The sequence below is a fragment of the Anolis sagrei genome, chromosome 2 (genome assembly GCF_037176765.1).
Source record: "Anolis sagrei isolate rAnoSag1 chromosome 2, rAnoSag1.mat, whole genome shotgun sequence".
NCBI lineage: Eukaryota > Metazoa > Chordata > Lepidosauria > Squamata > Dactyloidae > Anolis > Anolis sagrei.
In genome coordinates, this window is record NC_090022.1 from 146,894,656 (window position 1) to 146,917,214 (window position 22,559).

Genomic DNA, 22,559 nt, shown 5'->3' on the forward strand with positions numbered 1-22,559 from the left:
CAGTTCTTGATTATTAAGAAATGCAGTTATTGTTTATTATTGTAAATTTGTGATTTTTAAGATTGGACTCTGTATGCTTGCCTCCGAAGCTCTGAATTCTTTACAGCCACATCACGCAGCACCTCATGTTCTGCTCGCTATTAAGCTGATGATCAACTTTGGTATCCTGTTTGTTTTTGGATGCTCTGCTATATTTAGGGTAGTTTTCCCTAAAGGAAGGTCAAGGAAGATCAATTATTTTGAAATGTGGTGCTGGAAGAGAGTTCTATGAACACCGTGGACTGCCAAATAATTGGGTTGGAGAGCAAACAGAGCCTAAACCTTTACTACAAGTCGGTGTCTAAACTGAGATTTTGGACATGTAATGAGAAAATATGACTCATTAGAAAAAAACACTAGTGCTTAGTAAAGTGTGAGGCAGCTGGAAATAGGAAGATTGCATTATGTGTGGATTGGACTCAATCCAGGAAGCCACAGACCTAAGAAGAGCTTCAGACAAGTTTTCTTATTCATAGGGTCACCATAATCGCAGCCCATTGTATGGCAAACAACAACAAACCTAGATAAATCTGGAAAACGGGACTCACCTCCATCCTCTTTCTCTGACATTTTTAGCAGTTGAAGAAAAGTCATACAGAGAAGGGGAACACACAGTGCCAGCACTGAGTGGCTTTAATTTACATCTTTAATTGTGCATTCACTTGTACACCACATTAGACCGTTCACATGATCAAAGACTGTATATAACGCCATTCCCTGTGACTCCCTTGACATATAGTAGCTGGACCCAAGGAGTCCCATTTCACATTTTTTCCTGACTAAAGAAATAATCATATCAGTTACACAGTGCTCCACAAATGTACCATCTTTAAAAAAATAAGAAGGAAAAGAAAGAGAAAAAGAGAGAAAGAGTGCGTGTTAGTTTAGTGCCGCTCCTGAGCGCTACAACCAGACGTGGAGACCGTGCCCTGGAATGTTAGTGGGCCAGGGCTCTACCCAAAACCCACATTTGGTGGATTCCCCCAAACCCAAAAGGATGTGGGAGATGCGGTTCTACAAGATGGAGTGCTTCTCAAAGGGAATCGTCAACTCCTTTGCAGCTGTCTCATCCAAAAACCAATACAGCTTCCCAGTATGAGGCTGGACAAGGGCAGCTGGCAGCGGGTTTTCCTCATCGCCTTCCAAAATACGCTGTTCAGAGAAAAAGAAGGTTAGAACCTGATATCTCTAGAGTTTGTACAGGATATTCAGAAAGTCCAGGTGTTTCTGTTACCCTCTCCTCACAAACACACGTTTCCAAAACTTGCAATTATTTTGTTCTGAGGGTTGGTTGCCATTGTCTTCCTCTGAGACTGAGAGAGTGTAACTTGCCACAGTGGGTTTCCATAACTAAGCAGGGATTCAAACCCTTGTATCCCAAAATTCAAATTGCTAGACCACATTGACTTTTTTCAGCAGTGCCTTGACATCAACTGAACTCAAAAAAGCACTTTGATTTCAGATGATTGATAAACACTTGGAAATACAGTGGCTTGAAAGCAAACAATGTGCTTTAAACCTCATGCCTAACAATCTGCCATTGTAAATGCATGAGTGACAGTCAATTTTTAAAAAAGATATACCAGTATGTATTTTCTTCAGCTGTAAGAAATTTTGCAAATATAGAGAACAGCTGATGAAAACTCAAAAGAGCATGGGGAGGATAGTTAGAAGGGGACTCTAATCAACCCATTTCATGAACCAGAGAGGGATCCTTTTAAGGCCGTATCACTAGTTCCCCTCCACTTCTTGGGAGGTAGAATGCCAATGGATGAATCCCCAAAGGCCTTCCTGCAGGTGTATATACACGGTTTTCCATTCATACATTTTAAAGTATGTATTGATGGATTTTAATATGTATTTGTTTTGGATGCTCTTTAAACAGATGTTTTATGTTATGTTATTTGTTTTTGTTTCTTATCTTAATACACAGGAAAAGGCAAGAACAAATTATTTATTTAATTATTTATTTACTGTATTTATATACCGCTTTTCTCACCCCTGGGAGCAACTCAAAGCGGTTTACAACAAATAATGGCAAAATTCAATGCCTCACATATGTAAAAACAAAATCATAAATCTAAACAAAACATTAACTATCCATAAATTCAATAAGACAATTAAACCTAAGATAAAACAACATTTAGACATGAAAACATAAAAATTAAAACCACTTAATAACAACATTTAAATCACATGATTGAAGTGTCTGGTTTTACCATTTAAGTGGGCCACTTCTGCAGCAGTTCCTTTCAGAAAAAGCCATCTAAAAGGAAGCAATTTACCTTTATCACAGCAGCCTTGCTATCTCCAGTGGCAACGAACACCACGCTCCTCGCAGCATTCAGCACCGGGAGGGTCAGGGTGATCCGCTCCGGAGGTGGCTTTGGAGAATCGCTAATGGCAGCCACTATCTTCTCCCGCTCCTGCTCCGGGAAGGATATCAAACACAAGTAAGGAGAGAGGAATAACAGGTATTACGGTATCACCACATTGCCAAAGTGACACGATATTATTTCAGCCAAGCCACTTGCTGCATCTCAGAGGCCCACGATTTTTACTTGGGCTGCAACGGAGAAGCGTATAAGGACCAAAAAGAAATAGGGAGAATGTCAGCTCATGAACCAGAGAGGGAAACCTTGCTGTTCTTGTTGCATATAAACAAGAGAAGGCTCCCCACAGCTCTTCTGCTGGGCTCACCTGCAAGAGGGGATGATCTGGGAAGAGTGAACAGGTATGTCCATCCGGCCCCACTCCCAAGATCAAGAGGTCAAACACAGGCATATCGTCACCCTGGAAGGCCTGCAGGACAGAGACACAACCAAGAATGAAAAACAATTATGCTTATCTGTCTGGTTTTATGCACACAAATATTTTCAATACACATTTATTGGGTGGGGGAGATGAACTGCACTTCAAAAATAAATTCACATCTGCAAAATTACAAATCTGTGGGGTACACATTCCCAGACTTGGTGGAAATACACAAGGTTACAGATAATGATGGACCCAATTGAAATGAAGGACTTCCAGCCCATAAATGCCATAGAGTCATCCTGGAAGAGCAAGAAAATGCCTAGATAGGATATATTTTGTTGGAAATGGATTAATGAAACTGTGTGTCCCAGACCCACACATATGGAGATGACACTATATAATAATAGGATAGGTGTGCCTTTTAAAAAATCAGGCCAGAGTGATAAAAAGCCAGAAAAAAGATTAATAATTCTTTGCCTGGCATAGGGGAATCAATAAATCAGGATCCAGGCAATTAATTCCTTGGGATTCGTTTGCTCAAATGAGGATATGGTTCAATAGAGCTCCTGATATCAGTCAAGAGATCAAGGGAGATGTAACTCAGCAATATCTGAACATCACTTTTCTTCATCCCTGTCTTACAGCAAATATGAGCAAAATATCAGCTTCATAGCACCTCCAGTGTTTCTCACTATAGCTTATGGCTGGCTAGAGCTGAGGAGTTGCCATCCAACAACACTCTTCTATTTGAGGGATGACTGTACCTCTCCCACATTTTCCAAAAATGGCAACTTGTCACCTGTCGTGTTAGATGGGACAAGGGAGGGGGGAAGATATCTTTGGCCAGTGGAGATACACATTCCTGCAGTGCTCCAGAAGGCCTCTCCAGGAAGATTCAAGCAAGCAGCAGAAGAGCAGAACTCTTATATCCTAGCATTCCTTGTCTTTTCTTGCCTTGTGTGGCAATACAGGACGGTATTATGAGGTCATCACCTGAATCTTGCCCAGTAAACTCAACTTCGTTTCAAAGGCAAAGAAAGCCACTCTGAAGGCAAATACGACAAACCCAGCTCCTTGAGACAGCGTCTTTCCATCCACAATTGCAAGGTGAACAATCATTGACATTTTGGGCATCTTGCTATTGAGAGATGTATTTCTATGTTATTTCTTTTCAGAGGAATGTATTATTGTCTTAAAAGTCCTCCCTGCTCAGGTAATGAGCATTTTAAAACTATGAGGGAAAGAATTGGGAAAACCAGGAATTTCCACAGGCTTTTGGAAGCATGACCCTTTTTGGAGATTAGTTAACATTCACACTATTTGGAATAATCATAACCTTTTAAAAGGCATGACCTTATTAGAGATCACAATCTTTTTGTAAAGGTTCCTGAGAAGAATTAAAAACTCACTTGAGTCAACCTTCTCCTTAGTGGTAAATAACCACTAGTATTCATGCAAGGCAATTTAGACTTCTCAGTTGTTAGACTGATAATACCTGGCTATCTCTCTGAACTCTTAGGAACAAAGATATGCCAATGCATAAAATATATAGCAGATCTTCAGAAGTGTTATTTCAGTTGCCCAAAAATATATCTACTATGTATTTAACGTACAGGTACATTGCTTATTGGTTTCATGTTAACTGAATAATATATCAAATATACTATACTATACATCTACTGGCTGTACTATACTGTACTATGTATCTTCTGCAAACAGACACACATATATTAATTGAACATCTCACTGCAGCACACTGACTATACTCCTGCTCTGACACCAACCGACTCTACTGATATCTAACTTTCAACTGACTTAAGGCTCAACTGACTTCTAACTGACTTAACTGACTCCAACAGATTTCTGATTCAAACGCATTTTAAAATTTAGTCTCACTCTGAACATTCTAAGATCAGGGTCACATGGTTTGTAGTCCCTCCCACAACCTCTAACAAAACATAGAGTTAAGGGGAAAACTGCATACCAATATATACACACATAATATAATAAGGCTTGTAGAATGTTGCTATTTCCAACATAACGTAGGGCTGGGAAAATACATGGGCCTATTTCATTGGATTGAAACATCCTGAATTGTATCCAACTCAGGTACAACGGATGGGAACTGCAGTTCAGCCACATCTGGACAGCCATAGGTTCTTGGCCCTGGAATTATAGATTTGGGGTATCAAACACCTAAGAAAATACTCCGAATTTAATATCGTATCTATTACCCATTTTGAGATATAGTTCACACTCCTATTGGACTATCCAATGTCCAGTACTTTGGAAATACTGTGAGGTACTGCAGGAGATAATTATTAGAGACCAATTCTATCACAAAGGGACACCGGTACACTTCCAATCATACCTCTTTCAGCTTTGCAGCATAATCTGCAGCTGCTTCTTCTACCGATAGTGAAGGGTTGATAACAACAATTTGGTCCTCAGGTACAGCAAGTTTGGGAAGGAGATATGTCTGAAACAAATAACAAGAAGTCACATTAGAGTAAGAAACCATAAACAGGCTTATCCTATAGACGCTTAGTCTGGGTCAACTTATCCATGGGTCAATATGAGTACTGAATTATTGAACTTGCCTCGCTTCGACTTCCATCCCCTTATTGACATTTAAATTATAAGTTCCTTGGGAATTAATACTTTTGATGCTTCACAAAAGGCCACCTGTTTTGTCAGCAGTAAAATATATTTGATAAATGTATCTAAATTTAGATAATGTATCTAAAACATGCAAATGTGAGTAGATCAATAGGTAACGGGGCACCATGCAGTTATGCCGGCCGCGTGTCCTTGGAGGCATCTATGGACAACGCTGATTCTTCAGCTTAGAAATGGAGGCGAGCACTAACCCCCACAGTTGGACACAACTAGACTTAATGTCAAGGGGAAACCTTTACTTTTTATCAAAATTTACCATATGTCACAACATCTCTGGGCAGAGATCAAATAAAAGAGCACAAAGAACTATTTTATGTTTTTTTAAAAACGAAATAGGTGAGGCTTCTCATGTCTCAACATGTTGGTCGATTCAAAGGCTACTTGAATATATTGTTTACCTTTAAATACTTTGAGGGCAAATCATCAGTTGGAGGCAATGTTCCAAATTCTATGGAAGGAACAGAAAGCTCAAAGAGACTGTTATGGTTTCAGACCCTCTGATATTTCATAGATGGGTTCATACATGGCCAAGCAACATCAGAGTGTGGTCAAGATGGCAAAAGGTATGAATGAGGAAAAACAAACAAACTAGGTAGGTGAGGACGCACCAGTTTGTTTTTGTTTGAACCTACTGGGAAGAACAGGATCATGCCTCTCTTCTTCCCTTTAATTGATTCAAATGAGTACAAATCATTCAGTTTGCAGCAACTAAAGTGAGCTGGGGACAAATGGAAGAACAAGGTAATAATTGAGACATTTTAAAATCAGATGAAAAATTGGGAGGACAGAGGACTAATTGGGTCTGCCTCTGTCAAGGTGGGACATTTGTGGGGATCACGGGATTTCTCTCCCTGGCTACTGAACTTTAGGCTCAGCAAGCATATTCAAGACCAATTCCCCATTGAATAGAGGGTGTATTTAACCTTATCTATTACAAAGTTTTGACTAGACAGCAACACTGGACTAATCACCCAATTCTGAGCGAGGAAATGTCGGCTTAGGATCTTACTGGTCTAGAGGGAGTTGGGCCAATTGTGAAAGGCATTTCCTAGGTCATTATGGAAAAATATCAACTCAGTAAACTCATGACAGGACAACCGTATTTTAAGTGACACAGGAACCTAAGTTTTCACTACTAGGAAACCCCAAGGATTCTAGTGGACATGAGGAAAGACTATGTGACTGAAGTCAGCCCTACAATCCCAAAATCATTAAGCAGCAACTAGGAATATACAGAAGGGATATAGAAAATGCAGAGGATAGACCACTCATTTGTAGCCCATGCTTTTTCTATTCTGCTTTCATTTATAATCACTAGCTGACACACATTTTGGTGCCTCAAATGTTAGCTCTGTTCCTGGGTATATTTGACCTGCTGATTCCAAAAATGGCAACAGCTTCCCCCCTGTCTGCTCTAGTTTTCGAGATACAGAATATCTACTATTTGCCATCTGCTTGCCCATAGAAAACCATAATAACTACATATTAGAAACTAGAGCTGATGCAGTCTATACAATGCAATTTTCTGAATCAGTGCCCCAGATAATGCAGAAACAGGCCTACAAATCAAGACACAATGAATTGTTTTCTTGGGGTACAATCAGTGGTTCTCAACCTGTGGGCCCCCATTTGGTTTGGCTTTCAACTCCCAGAAATCCTAACAGCTGGTAAACTGGCTGGGATTTCTGGGCATTGTAGGCCAAAACACCTGGGGACCCACAGGTTAAGAACCACTGGGCTATATAATCATAACTTTTTGAGAATGACCTTCCACCGTTTATTTGGGAGGAGAACTTCTATTTGTTTCAAACCTGGTTTCAGGGGCTCTTGCAAAAAATGTTGAGATAGGCTTTGGGATAAGTCTTGGGACAGGTTCAAGGAACTTATAAGCAAGATTAGAACGCCTTATCTGATAAAGAGAGCATAAGCCGACCCACTTCCTTTCTATATATAACTTAACTATAAATAAAGAACATCAGAGTATCGAGATTACACAGCACAGCCTAAAAATAAGTATACACCCTGAGTGGGTCAGAAATCGGGGGTGGTGGGGAATCTGCAATTATACACTCTTCAAGAAAACAAACAAAAACAAAATAAAACGTGAAAGAACAATACAATATTTAAAATGAAGAACAATTTTAACCAACATAAACATAATAGTATTTCAATGGGAAATTTTGTCCTTTTGGCTGATGAGTCAAGTTAATTAAGATTGTTGTTGTTGTGAGCCTTCAAGTTGTTCCAGGCTTAGGGCGACCCTAACGCTAAAGTATAGGGTGTGTGCAGGTAAACGACCTTGGAGGGCCACATCGGGCCCACGGATCTGAGTTTGAAGACCCCTGATCTAAACAGACAATATTAATTTCTATCTGAAAAAAAAAAAGTTGCTTTTCTGAAGTACAATATAAACCAGGGGTCCTCAAACTAAGGCCCGGGGGCCAGATACGGCCCTCCAAGGTCATTTACCCAGCCCTCGCTCAGGGTCAACCTAAGTCTGAAACAACTTGAAAGCAAACAACAACAATCCTATCTCTTCAGCCAAAAGCAGGTCCCCACTTCCCATTGAAATACTAATAAGTTGAAATTTGTTAAAATTGTTTTTCACATTAATTATTGTATTGTTTTAAGTGTTTTTTACACTGCAAATAAGATACGTGCAGTGTGCATAGGAATTCGTACATGTTTTTTCCAAATTATAATCCGGCCCTCCAACAGTTTGAGAGACTGTGACCTGGCCCTCTGCTTAAAAAGTTTGTGGACCCCTGATATAAACAGTCAAAATATTGAGAAAAAGAACGGAGTAAACATATTTGCTGTCCAAAACAAAATCAAAGAATACCAGGGCATTAGGATTATAGTTTAAAATGAAGTGCTGTACATAAAGCGAAATGAGACCATACTGAATATAGGTTGATTATCCTTTAATGCTAAATGCAAAATCTCAAATAGTCCACAAGGGAGGCTGAGATTGTGACACTTGTGCTTGCTGATGGTTCAATGTAAACAAAGTCGGTTTGATTCAAAAACATTTAGAAATACTGATTATAAAATAACCTTCAAGTTATGTGTGTATACGATCTGAAACATAAATGAATAAATTTTAAAACATCAAGATTATATACGTACGGTATACTTTGAAGCAACTGGCCAAAAATAAATCGAATTAGGCTTTTAAAGAAGACTGTTTGTAAGATCATGTCGGGGGTGTTGAGTTTATATGTTTTATGGATTTAATCTCAATTGTTTTAAATACTAATAATAGAATCATTGAGTTGGAAGAGACCTTGCAGGCCACCCCCCCCCCCGCCAAGAAGCAGGAAAACTGCATTCAAAGCACCCCGACAGATGGCCATCCAGCCTCTGTTTAAAGGCCTCCAATGAAGAAGTCTCCACCACACTCCGGGGCAGAGAGTTCCACTGCTGAACGGCTCTCACAGTCAGGAAGTTCTTCCTAATGTTCAGGTGGACCTCCTTTCCTGTAGTTTGAAGCCATTGTTCCACATCCTAGTATCCAGGACAGCAGAAAGCAAGCTTGCTCCCTCCTCCCTATGACTTTCCCTCACATATTTATACATGGCCGTCATGTCTCTGCGCAGCCTTCTCTTTCACAGGCTAAAAATGTCCAACTCTTTAAGCCGCTCCTCATAGGGCTTGTTCTCCAGACCCTTGATCATTTTAGTGGCCCTCTTCTGCCTGTCAACATCTCCCTTCAAGTGCAGTGCGCAGCACTGGACACAGTGTAATCCAGGTGTGGAACTAAACAGTTTAATACTGTTTTAACATTTGTATATTTGTATTTTTAAATTGCATGCTGCTGTTTTATGTTAAGCTGCTTTGAGTCTCCGGTGGGAGAGATAAAGAGGGGTATAAATGAATATTATATTAATTTGGTACTAGTTCTGTGATGTGCTTTACGTTGGACTACCTTTGTTCCAAGTTTGGAAACTCCAGCTGATCCAAAACACGACAGACAGATTGGTTACAGGAAGATTTAGGAGTGAGCACATTACACCTATCCTAAAGTCACTTCCCTGGTTGTCAATTAGTTTCTGGACAAAATACAAGGTGTTGGTTTAGACCTTCAAAGCCCTATGGTTTGGGTCCAGGTTACCTAAAAGATTGCCTTCTCCTGTACAAAGCACCCCAAATATTGAGGTTCTTTGGTGGGCATCTGCTCCAGTCTGCCAGAACCCCAATGACAACCACCAGAGTGGAACAACCTGCTTGCAGAGCTCCGACTGCTTGATCAGCTGTCGAAATTTAAAAACCATGTAAAGATCTGTCTCTTCCCAGTCTTTAAACCTATGCCATATGTTTTGCTTTCTGTCCTGCGTATTTTACAGAAATGCTTTGATCTGTACCTTTTATGGAACTGAATTTTAATCTGTTTGTCAAATTGTTTTAGCATTTGTGTGTTTTTAACTGTGTTGTGACCCACCTTGAGCTTTGAGAGAGGCGGGTGAGAAATCAAATTATTAGTAGTAGCATTAATGTCAAGGTTTTCCCCTTGACATTAAGTCCAGTCATGTCCGACTCTGGGGGGTGGTGCTCATCTCCATTTCTAAGCCAAAGAGCCGGTGTTGTCCGTAGACACCTCCAAGGTCATGTGGTGTTCTGGAGAACAAGCCCTATGAGGAGTGGCTTAAGGAGCTGGGCATGTTTAGCCTGAAGAAGAGAAGGCTGAGAGGAGATATGATAGTTATGTATAAATATGTGAGAGGAAGCCACGGGGAGGAGGGAGCAAGCTTGTTTTCTGCTTCCTTGGAGACTAGGACACGGAACAATGGCTTCAAACTACAAGAGAGGGGATTCCACCAGAACATGAGGAAGAACTTCCTGACTGTGAGAGCCGTTCAGCAGTGGAACTCTCTGCCCTGGAGTGTGGTGGAGGCTCCTTCTTTGGAAGCTTTTAAACAGAGGCTGGATGGCCATCTGTCAGAAGTGATTTGAATGCAATATTCCTGCTTCTTGACAGAATGGGGTTGGACTGGATGGCCCATGAGGTCTCTTCCAACTCTTTGATTCTATGAGTGCTGTTACCTTCCCACTGGAGCAGTACCTATTGATCTACTCACATTTGCATATTTTCAAACTGCTAGGTTGGCGGAAGCTGGGGCTGACAGAAGCTCATCCCACTTCCCGGATTCCAACCTGCGACCTTTCGGTCAGCAAGTATAGCAGCTCATTGGTTTAACATATGTTTAATAGGAACTCTCAATCAATCTTTTCATTACAATACTGTAATTCAGTATTAACATCAAGCCAAGACGGCGTTTATGTTATGGGTGGAGTATGCAGTATGGCAGTAATTAGGCTTAGGCTGAATAGGAACTCTCAAGCAACCAGAAACCACATTAATCCGTGCCGGTTAACTGAGAGCCGACTGTATGCAAATGCAGGTGTTCCTAAACCCAAGGCAGTTCTGTTTCCCAAGCCTCTGGGTGAAGGGAGGCCCAGGGTGGCTCCCCGCTGCCCTCGAATGCTTTTCAAAGGCGGCCAGGCGGGCCTGTGCCTGCCGGCGCCCCGGTCCCGCCAACGCCCTTCTTCCCCGCCCGCCTGCCTCCCTGCCCACCTTGTAGGCGCCGAAGGTGCTCTCGGGGTGGTCGAGGGGGACGCGACGCTCGTCGACGAAGGCCAGGAGCCATCGGGAGGGGTCGGCGGCAGCGGGGGGCAGCTCCTGGGCCAGGAGGCGCACCAGGCTGCCCCCCGAGAGGCCCAGAGAGAAGCGCCCGGGCCCGGACTGCGCCTCCCGCTGCGCCACCAGCTGCGCCAAGGCCGAGCCCAGCTCCTGCGGCGAGGGAAACACCGACACCTGCGGAGAAGCCGAGGAGGAGGCGGCCGCGGAAGAGGAGGGCGGCCCGCCACCGCGCCGAGGCACCGACGAGCCGGGCATGGCGAGCGAGAGAGCGGGCGGGGAGCGGGCGGGAAGGGGAACTGAAAGGCCGGGCCGCGGCGCCCGGGGGGACCCATGGCGGCGAAGGGAGCAAGGCCGGGCGGAAGTGACGGAGGAGGCGGGGCACCAACGCAGGGACCTTCGTTTCAGCTATGCACCAGGCCCCAGGAAGGAAGGCAGGCAGAGGCGCGGGCGGAAGTGACGCAGAAGGCACATCCCGAATCATTGTGTGCAGTACTAGACCCCAGGAAGGGAGGAGGGACGGGGAGGAATAAAGGGGATCTTGGGTTGCTCTGAGTTTATCGGCTATATGGCCATGTTCCAGTAGCATTCTCTCCTGACGTTTCGCCTGCATCTGTGGCAGGCAACTTCAGAAGATTTGATGGTAGTCAAGCGAGTGGAGAATCTATATAAATAAAAATGTAATGTTTGTTTGTTTGTTTGTTAGATTAACATAACACAAAAACCACTGGGCGATTTGTCGCCAAATTTGGCCACAAGACACCTACTAACCCGAGGAGTGACCATCACTCAAAAAATTGAGTTTGTCATTTGGGATTTGCAGTTGCTGGGATTTATAGTTCACCTACAATCAAAGAGCATTCTGAACTCCACCAATGATGGAATTGAACAAACGTGGCACACAGGACTCCCATGACCAACAAAAAATACTAGAAGGGTTTGGTGGGCATTCATGTTGAGTTTGGGAGTTGTAGTTCACCTACATCCAGTGAGCACCGTGGACTCAAATAATTATGGATCTGGACCAAACTTGGCATGAGTACTCAATATGCCCAAGTAGGAACACAGATGGAGCTTGGGGGAAATAGACTTTGACATTTGGGAGTTGTAGTTACTGGAATTTATAGTTCATCTACAATTAAAGCATTCTGAACCCCACAAACAATAGAATTGGGGCAAACTTCCCACACAGAACCCCTATGATCAAAAGAAATACTTAAGGCCATCCCGTCCAACTCCCTTCAGGGAAAGAAAATGCAATCAAATAGTTTACCCACAAGCATAAATAAATTACATATATTTAAAACCAACACTTTCTCATTACTTTATTATCCAGATCACCAGACTGCCACAGCAAGGCGTGGCAGGGGATGGCTAGTATATCTATATATCTATAAATAAATATGTAATGTTTGTTTGTGGGATTAACATAACTCAAAAACCACTGGGCAAATTGACACCAAATTTGGACACAATACACCTATCAGGCCAACAAGTGACCATCACTCATAAAAACACTGAAAAATACAGCGGAAGAGACTTAAAAAGCCAAAAAACAAAAACTATTGTCACGAGATAAATGGAACTTCCCTCTTCTGGTGCATGGGATAGTTTCAACTGAGAGTCCTTTGTAAATCTCCCTTAAAACTCCAAGCGAGAACTCCATTAAGAAACAGTAGGTATATAATAAAGGAAACATATAATGGAAGTTCAATATCCATATTGCCACAGAGACATTGTGAGGTAGGTCCTCTCAAAGCTGGGGAAAGGAGGGAAGAAAGAAAAAGGAAGGAGGGAGGGAGGGAAGAAAGAAGGAAGGGAGAAAGGAGGAAGAGAAAGGAAGGGGAAAGTTATGCTGAGAGGGAAAAAGAAATAAGCGGAGATGGAAATAGGGGGACAGCGGCCCCTCTGACAGCCAGGCAAGGCTGCGTAGATACAGTAGTTACTAATAAATTGCATTAGAAAATGTATACCCGAGTAATGCCAGGTAGATAAACTAAGCATTAATAAATTGCTGTCCTGAGTCTCACTCTCGGCCTCAGAGATACATGCAGACAATCCCCTTTAAAATGAAATCTGAAATTCCTGCCTGAGGTTTTGACTTTGAGTCACTCTCTCAGCCTCGGAGGCAGGACTGGCAGCCCTACAAATTATTTATTCTTTAAAAGGACACCTCTTTTAAAATATACATCTTCATTACATAAACTACTTTTATCTGGGGTGGCTGTCTCTTCTGTGGCCTTTAGGGCCAAGCACTTTTATCTATATACTGCCCTCCAACAGCCCTTTCTGCTGATATTGGTGTGTAGGCCTTCTGAGGCCTGTCTTAGAATGTATCAATGGTAGTGCTCTACTGGCCTCTTGTGATTGCTTCTGGGCACTGCAATGTGTGTCTCAATGGCCAGCAATGTGAAGGTGGCCTCTTGTGGTTGCATCTGAACACTACGTGTGCCATATAATTTTTAAATTATGGGGACCCTAGCTCCAAAAGGTGTTTTTTTAATTGAAACCCCACCAGTATTTTAAGTTGGCCCATGAAAGGTTTGTGTACCAAGTTTGGTCTTGATCCATCAAGTCATGTAGGATGTTTTATGAAACAAACATTTTTTTGCTTATATATATAGATCTATGTTGTAATCTCGGATTAAGGGAGATAAAGTAATATTATTCCTCCCTGTAGTGTTGTATTTACCATGTAATGTTGTTTGTATCATGTAATGTGTAATAGAGATTAAGAGTTAAGAAATCAGACATCTTGAGAAGGACAGCTATGAAAGAATGCGACAAGATCCTGAAGCGAAAACTGAACACTAAAGTGAAGATTGTCCATGACATTAAGATCTCCCTGGGATGGGGTGAGAAATTGGTGTTGGTAACTAGGGTTGGCCGCATGAGGAAGAACTGGCATTTTCCCCTCTCTGCAGAATGACCATCGACTTAGCTATTCTGTTATATCAAAATTCAGTGCCTTCCTTTGATTTATACATAAGGTTGGCTGATTCACAAGCATATGTGATAAATTTCATGGGGAAATAATGAGAAAGGTATCTGGGAACTTCAGCTGCAAACTCATGGGAGCACACATCAAGCTTCCTTTAAAAACAATAACAAGAACAGAAGTAAGCTGTCCCCAGAGAAATGTTTACGCTTTTCATCTTAGCACTTAGCTATAAAATATGCAGTTGAAAATATAAAGAGTTGTCTGTACTCAGTTTCCATACTTAAAATGAAGCCATCCAAGTTGCATACTCATTTTGGACAGAAAGTCCCCCATCTTTGTCTCAGGAAGATAATTCTTTGTGACATCCTTGAATACCCCTAAGAGCACATATTTCTATTCTCATGCCTGAGATCCGTTTTGCACTCTCTGTCCCTTTTTCAGCTAGAGCAAAACAACACGCACACATGCACTCTAACCTTAAGGTCTATGTGGCTGACCCATTCAGGGTGAACAGACACAAGAGCTGATTCCACATTTAGTTGTGACCCTTCTGCTCAGTTAGTTCCATCCATTGGTTTAAAAAGCATTTCACAGAAAAGAAGTAAGGTTGACTAAGATGGAAGATTGACCTCAACACTTAAAAGACATTGCAGCCGAATACACTGAAGAGTCTGTGTATGTGAGAGAGAAAATACACATACATACGCAGGAAATATAAGATGTGCTTTCAAGGTGAATTTATTCTTTTAACAGTTCTCCAAAACAAAGTTATATTTTGAACATAGTGACTGCATCTGAAAATGTAACTTTGCTTCAAATAACCAAGTTAGTCAGTGCATGATTTCATTCAAATCAGGAATGAATTACATTAAAAAAATACTATTACCTTTTTTCTCCAAACAGTGGGGCTCAGTTAGGTACAGGTGCCTTTGTTTTAACCAACGGTTAATGATACTGCTAAGTTTATTACAAATATTAATCTGTTTTGTTTAGTTCTGATGAGAAGTTATAAAAGGCACATTCTGGGTCTAATAAAAAACAGGGTCAGACACCCCGCTGGTTTCTCAACTGTTACCTAGAAATGACTTTTCTAGCAGTGTCCATTTAGTAATACAACACAGCGTTGTTCTGCAGAGGTGTTTGTAAAACGCCTTTATGCGAAGTTCTATTCCTGCCCCAAATGAGGAAAAGTTCATTAGTCACAACTACAGTGGTTCAGGGCACAGAAAGATATGAACTAGAACATTCTAACCATGTTAAATAATGAAATCAGTAAGTCTTCCTAGGATATCCTAGGAATATCTGCACTGGCAGTGATATAGTTCTGTGCTCAGTGATAATGGACATCAACATGATCACAAGGATTACAGCATCTTTGAACATGTGGCCACACAGACAACTCAACACTCCCTTTTATCTTCTTCTTGTCAAAAATGGATAGTCACAATATTAGAAATTAAAAATACCTGCAATCTTGTCCTAACAGGAGGTGAATAGTGTGAATGGTATGAGGCACATTGTCTGGTCAGTTGACATGACTCCTACGCAGGTCAAATTAGGAAGCCTAAACATGGTTCATGAAGTTATCAAACCTTTTCCCAAGATTTTGGATCAGCTACAAACAATTATTTGAAATAACAAAAGAAACGGCTTAAGAACTGCAGTTTAAACCAATGTGAGTAGGCAGAGAAATTGAAGACAAATAATGAGCTGATGTTTTGTCGATGTTCACACTCCTTCGGCAATACCAAGGACATGTTAGGCTTTTTTTCTGCACAAATTTGTTTCGGCTTTAACATCCATAAAACACCCACATTGTTATTTCATCAATATTAGTATGTTATTGATGTTTTTTAAGAGACCAAAGACTGCAGTTGGAAGATGCTGTATTTTGACAAGTCAGCTAGTCCATTAAAATCTCATATAAACCTAGGGCAGATCTCATAGTGGAGACAACCAAAGGACTAAAGAATCTCGAAATCCTAAAAAAAATTAGGCTGCTGCCTCAAAGTACTGAAACTTAAGTCAACAGACACAGCAGTTTGCTGCCTGAATGGTGTTTTTGGAGGCTCAGCCACACCCATTAATACTGAGGGTTTTAAAATAATAAACCCTTCCTGTTTCATACTGAGTCCCCCAATGTAATGGTTATGAAGATGAAAAACACCATTCTAAGAACTGAAAAATAGAAAAGGGAGCTTTGCTTAGGAAATAGCTATGGTGTCTTTTTAAAAAATGGGGAGTGGAGTGAGGGCTACTTCCACACCACCATAGGTTTTGCCTCAGTTGTGTAGGTTGGGAATAAAAACCTTGCTTCACTTATTAAGACAAGTCTGTTTGCCTACGCAAGCAGGGCCCTCTGGCATCAATTTCCTCTTCCGTAGCCTTTGATGATGAACTCACAGAGACACCTTCCCGGCTTGTATCCTTTCAAACAAACACTCGTCCACTTGCAAGTATTTGCCAAGCTTGACATCCAAGAAATATAACCTATCCGATGTCTGATGTGGGTTGTAGCCTTCTCTTTGCAAACGGGTCTTCTGAATTTTGAAAGTGCCTATTAAAAAAACAAATGAAAAAGGTCTATTAGAAGAAGAAAAAAGAAGGCAGAGAAAACATTTTTAAAAACAAATATTTCTAATGTTAAAACTGTGGAAGGGGAATTGTGAGTTACTTAAGAGGTGAACAGCTGCTCCCAGAGAAGAAGCAATTCTTCCTGTTTACCAGTAAAAGTAGTTGAGGGCCACAAACACAGGCCTGGGAGTATGATGTAACCCCAGGACTACATTTTGCTAATTTATGTTGCAGTGCAGATTTGAAGATTAATATGTTTCAGAACGTTTCCATTGTTATCCTACTTTAAAACGTAAACAGTCTTGAATCTGAATCCCTTAATGAATCTATTAGAAGGTTAGGCTTTTATAGATTGTTTAATCTTTACTCTGTATTACTTTGTATTTTTCTTTCCTAATATTATGTACAAACATGCTGCACCTTTGAAAAAAGCAAATAAAAAATTAAACAAGATAACCATATTGATCAGAGCTTATAAAACAGGGGTACTTCAAAAATAGACATGTGGCACTCGCATTTTAATCTGGAAAAAGGATGGTTGTGGGGGAGTCACTTTTTATCAAGCTGATTCATATTTAAGAAACATCATATGCTTTGAAACAGCAAGGATTAGAATGGTGCCAGGAGAAATGGAAGCACGTAATAAGGGCTGCATTGACTGCTGTTTTGAAGTATGCAAGTCTTTTACAGCAGGCTGGTGAGCCTACCACCTTTCAGATACTTTTGAGACTAAGGGTGCGTCTACACTGCAGAATTAATGGAGTTTGCCTCGATTTTAAATGCCATGGCTCAATGCTATGGGATCACGGGGAGTGTTAAGTTGTAAGTATTAGCTGGGGACACATGGTTGATTTATGCTGGGTCTTTGGCCTTTACTGTCAAAGAGAGCAGGTGCCTTTCAATACTACAAATCCCATGACTCCATACTAAGAAAGGTGTGTGAGAGGAAAGGCATGTGGCTGGGTTGGGGGTGATGGGCTTTGATGGCTATGTTTCTGTCTGGCTGGAATGGGGCACTGGGTTTCAGCTGACCGTGCAATGGGGGCCAGAGGTGTTGGCATAATTGGGAATCCCATGGGGTGCGTCTGATCAGGCAACAGGGATGAGGAAATGTTCCTAGGAATAAAATGAGATAAAATCTGGGGCTGGGGTGTGTGTGTGTGTGTTGTGGCTTGTCTCAATTAAATATCTAGGTTTTGCTTAACAATAACAACAACAACAACAACATGTAGACTTTGTTTCAACCGAAACCACAATACCATAGACTCCATTGTATCAGAAAGCTTTTGTAGAGTGTTAGTTAGAATTCTTGTACATATCCAACACTTCCTTCAAATTAGACCCAAATCATCCCTTTTGGTTTTGGTAAGGAGCACTATCTATTTTCTTCTGACCATCACGTTGAGACAAAGTTAGTGGGGCAAATAAGAGCAATTCACTGCCCAACAAAAAATAATAATAATCTTGGTGTCTTGGTTTTTAGGCCTATTTCTGGGGTTATTCAGAAAATTGCAATGGGTATACTGCATCAACTCTAGTTTCTTAGATATGGTTATGGTTTTCTATGGGCGAGCAGATGGCAACTACTAGATGGCATATGCTCTGTATCTAAAAAACTAGAGCTGTTAGGGGAAAACTGATGTCATTTTTGGAATTATCAGGTCAAACATACCCAGAAACAGCTGTAATATTTGAGGCACCAAAATGTGCGTTGGCCAGTGTTAGGGTTATGAAGACTAGTGCCTATTAATTTGAGTTAATCAGCTCTATCTTCAAGATTTCAAACAAAATGATGCAGCTCTGGAACAGCTGGGTTCTTTTACAGCATAAATCAACCATGTGTCCCCAGCTAATACTTACAACTTAACAGGAAAAGATCAAGCGGCTCCTCTTTCATTTAGTTTAATTAAAGGTACTGATTGATATATTGAATTTTATGACATGCAATCTGCATCACAGACTGATTTGATCAGGCCATTTTTAGCTTTTAGATCTGGCTGAAACTATCACTTTACTTTAAGAGTTTGTCACTTTCCAAAGCAAAAGCAGGAGATTTTCAAGCCTAAGCCAATCATGGAAAAGCTCTTAATCCCAACATGAGCGAGTATAAACAAGAATGTCAGCATGCTGAAGCAAACAGGCAGTTTCTTTGTGGGCATAAACAATGGGTTCTTTAACAACAAACTTGACCAACAGCCCACTTGAAAATCAGTTGAAAAAACCCCAGAAGAGATCTTGTTTTCCTCCGGCAAGATTTTAAAAAGCGAATAATTTAGTAATTTTGTTCAACAGCTTTACAAAAAGCAAGTCTAAATGCCGAGTGGAAAAATGCATGAGTACTATCCATGCACTTGGAATGATTTCTATTCATTAATGAATATTTCAAGTCTATACAGTTACTCTTCTTGAAGCCTGGCCACTAAATGCCGCAAGAGTCGCCACCAAAGAAACAAAACAAAGCCAACCATTTCATGGTTGGCCAGAGAGTAGGCATATGCCGAGAGTGAATTCATAATCACCAGGGTCTCACTTATTGCTTGTTAGTGGAAGGGAAAAATTCAGTTCCTTTTAAATACATGAATGAAACAAAACCAAAATGAACTGATGCATCCATATTCCATGCTAATCTTTGGAATGGCATTTTATCTTAAGGCCTTATTAAATACAATGTTGTGATATGGGAAAGGTTTTTGTTTATTACTCTTTATGGGTACCTGGCACTTTCTCACTGTATATGCAATTTTTAAAAAATTATTTAAGATATATATATATAGAGAGAGAGAGAGAGAGCGCAACATGGTGTTTAATCTGCTTTCATAATCACCCAAAGCTAGATAGTATCAAAGCCACTGAAAATTACCATAGAATCATCTCGGAGAACCTAAAAATGACTTCAGAGGTATTTTTTTCTAGGAATTTTCTACTTCTTCCAGAGGAAGAATACCACAGAATTGTCTGGAGGACCTAGAAAATTCACGGAGGAGAAATGAGATTTACTTGAATATAATCTCACTTTTTTTTACTAAATTACCTCACCAAAATTAGAGTGCGAATTAGTAAAGGTAAAGTCCCCCCCTCCCCCCGATCTACTCACATTTGCAAGTTTTTGAACTGCTAGGTTGGCAGAAACTGGAGCTAACAGCAGCAGGAGCTCATCTCGCTCCCTGGATTCGAACTGCCAACCTTTCGGTCAACAAGTTCAGCAGCTCAGCGGTTTAACCCCCTGCACCACTAGGGCCCCCCAGTATGCATTAGATTTGCATAATACAGTAATGTTAGTGCTGAGCCCAAGCAAAAGAGGAGGCCACTTCAGATGCTCCTATTGGAGGGGTGTAATTTCTAATTTAATGGCCATGCCACAATGCTATGCAATCCTGGGATTAATAGTTTGGTGAGCCACATGAATTTTTGGACAGAGAAAGCGAAGTGCAAGACCTTGTAAAACTATGTGATTCCATAGCATTGAGTCAGGGCAGTTCAAGTGGATTTGTTCTACAACACAGATGTACTCCGAAGGTTTTTTTTTTCTTCCATTGCTGCATGTATTGGTGTTTTTAAAGAAGGAATGCTAAGCAGGTAGCCACTGTAATGTGCAATACATTCAGAAGCAACTACTTTTTTTGGTTTCAGGGTTTTGAAAATTGAGATGTTCAATTTGATTTGATGGCTCATTAGATTCAAGTAAATACAGGTATTTTATTGGATATAAATAAATGAAACTGTTGGTACTGTTCCAACTGGTATCAGGTTCATATTACATAATGTATTAAATTGGCAGCTACTGGTGACTTTAATCCTCCTAAGGTATGTGAAGCAGAAGGTCTGGCTGTTGATGTGCCATTACCTGTGGTATCGACCTGTGGCAAGAGTCGGAGGAAAATGGGCCGTGCATAAGGAGGGAGAACTTTCTGCATTTCCAAGTATAGTACATTAGGATTCAGCTTCGCTTCTGGATCAGCAATAGCTGCCATTCCAGCCTTGCCTTCAACTCCTGAAATTGAAAAATAATGCATCAGAAGCAAGGAAGGGAGCAGCTGACTTTGGCAAAGTTCTGAACTTACTAACACCCAGAGCTGAAAATCAATTAAGTAGTAACTTTTTCTCTCAAAATCCATTCCACATCAAGAGAGTAAAGATAGCTTGTCTTCAACCACCAGCAAGGGACCCTGTCAGTCTTCATTAGAAAGGAGACCTCCCAACTATCAGTTGTCCTGTAACTGCAGAGGTCATTCTGACCTCTGTCTGAAGCCAGAGACCTGCTTGGTCATTGTAATCCACTGTCCCAGTAAACGCAGGAGTGAAGGAACACTTGCCCAGCTCCAAATTGATGTGGCTGCTCTAAACAACGTGCCCTTTTGTCAATCTTCCTTCTCTGCCTTTCTTTCTGCTTTTTCCCTCATGTTTCTCCCAGCCTTTTAGTTTGGAAAGGCGGGGTGTGTGCTTTATTTTCATTTATACAGAGTGCCCACTTTCCAAGCAGCCTTGTACACTGAATATTAATGGCTGCAGCCTCATTTTGAAAACTTTCTCACTGCAAAGTGGGATAAATATATTTTTAGATTAACCAAGTGGGCAAAGCCTAGAGGATCGGGCTGCAGCTGATGAGCAGCCAAAGAAATATTTCCTCAAGTCAAAAGATACCAATGCCTTCTGGCTTGATTTAACTCTGCTCGGAGCCCTTCATTTAGGTCAGCAACTAACCTTTGGTGACTCAGCAGAAAGCAGGATTGTGTTCTGTCCTAACACTTCATGCCAGGAATCCCAATGGTGCCACTGAGAGCAAACAAGAGAAGTCCTTTGGCAGAAGGAAAGCAAGCCACCCACCCTGTTCTAAGGTACTGCTGCCTAAATACAACATTTTGACAATCTAGCTTCAAGATCCAGTGTCCTGAAAATCTTGAAGTTGCCCTTCAATATTAACACAAAGTCCTTAGGCTTGATGAAAATGCTAGAATGCCCCGTTGGCAATATAAAGCATGGATGTTTTTGACACCTGCACATCATCTCCTTCTTTCTCCACAGCCCTTACTTCCAATCCTACAACTTTCCCATTTGTGAGCTTAAGTTTTTCTTCCTATTCTCCAGGACAGCCAGGTGTAGAAGAAACTGTGTAAAAACAGCTAGAAATCTACTCAAGACCCAAACACAAAACCCTGTGTGTCTTCTTGCACATATCTGTGCTTGTGGCATAGCAATTGCCTCATACCCACCTGAGCATCTACTCTTCCCACTCTAAAAGAAAACATTGGAAATCTATGTATCTCTTTGACTTAAATATTATTATTTTTGTATTGGAGAAATCTACCAGTGCTCACAAAGTAGAACTGCAACAACAGATCAAGACTGTCTGAAAACTCTGCATCTTTATTTATTCTTCGGCATTACTTTTCTGCTTTATTTGAAATCTGTTTTTGATATCCATTTTCTATTAACCATAGAATCATGGAGTTGGAAGAGACCGCATGCCATCCGATCTAACACCTGCCATGCAGGAAAAGCACAAGCAAAGTACCTCTGACAGATGGTCATCCAGCCTCTGTTTAAAAGCTTCCAAAGAAGGAGCCTCCACCACACTCTTGGCCCTTCCACACAGCCATATAACCCAGAATATCAAGGCAGAAAATCCCACAATATCTGCTTTTAACTGGGTTATTTAAACATGATAACCACGTCTCCTCTTAAACCTTTCTTCTGCAGGCTGAACATACCCAGGTCTTTAAGACACTCCTCACAGGGATTCATGGTCTTCAGACCTTTGATCATTTAAATTCTTTAATCACAAAATCGTAGAATCCTTGAGTTGGAGGAGACCTCATGGGCCATCCAGTCCAACCCCTTGCCAAGAAGCAGGAAAATCGCATTCAAAGTACCCCTGACAGATGGGCACCCAGCCTCTGACTAAAAGCCTTTAAAGGAGCCTCCTTTGGAACA

At 41.1% G+C, this 22,559-nt stretch overlaps 2 protein-coding genes across 2 annotated transcripts in view; both read right to left on the bottom strand.

The window, feature by feature from the left end:
• Positions 1–667: 667 nt before the first annotated feature.
• Positions 668–11,448, bottom strand: PGLS (6-phosphogluconolactonase). Its single transcript, XM_060763870.2, has 5 exons — positions 11,051–11,448; positions 5,168–5,275; positions 2,740–2,841; positions 2,325–2,465; positions 668–1,191 (listed from the first exon to the last, which is right to left on the bottom strand). The coding sequence occupies exons 1-5, from the start codon at positions 11,369–11,371 to the stop codon at positions 1,054–1,056; spliced, it is 810 nt and encodes a 269-aa protein (XP_060619853.2). The 5' UTR covers positions 11,372–11,448; the 3' UTR covers positions 668–1,053.
• A 3,321-nt stretch (positions 11,449–14,769) lies between these two features.
• Positions 14,770–22,559, bottom strand: part of SLC27A1 (solute carrier family 27 member 1) — a 39,303-nt gene continuing 31,513 nt past the window's right edge. Inside the window, exons 12-13 of the mRNA XM_060763869.2 lie at positions 20,473–20,619; positions 14,770–16,611 (exon numbers count right to left, since the gene is read on the bottom strand). Coding sequence (XP_060619852.2) covers positions 16,454–16,611; positions 20,473–20,619 — 305 coding nt within the window. The 3' untranslated portion in view covers positions 14,770–16,453. The remainder of the gene's footprint in view (positions 16,612–20,472; positions 20,620–22,559) is intronic.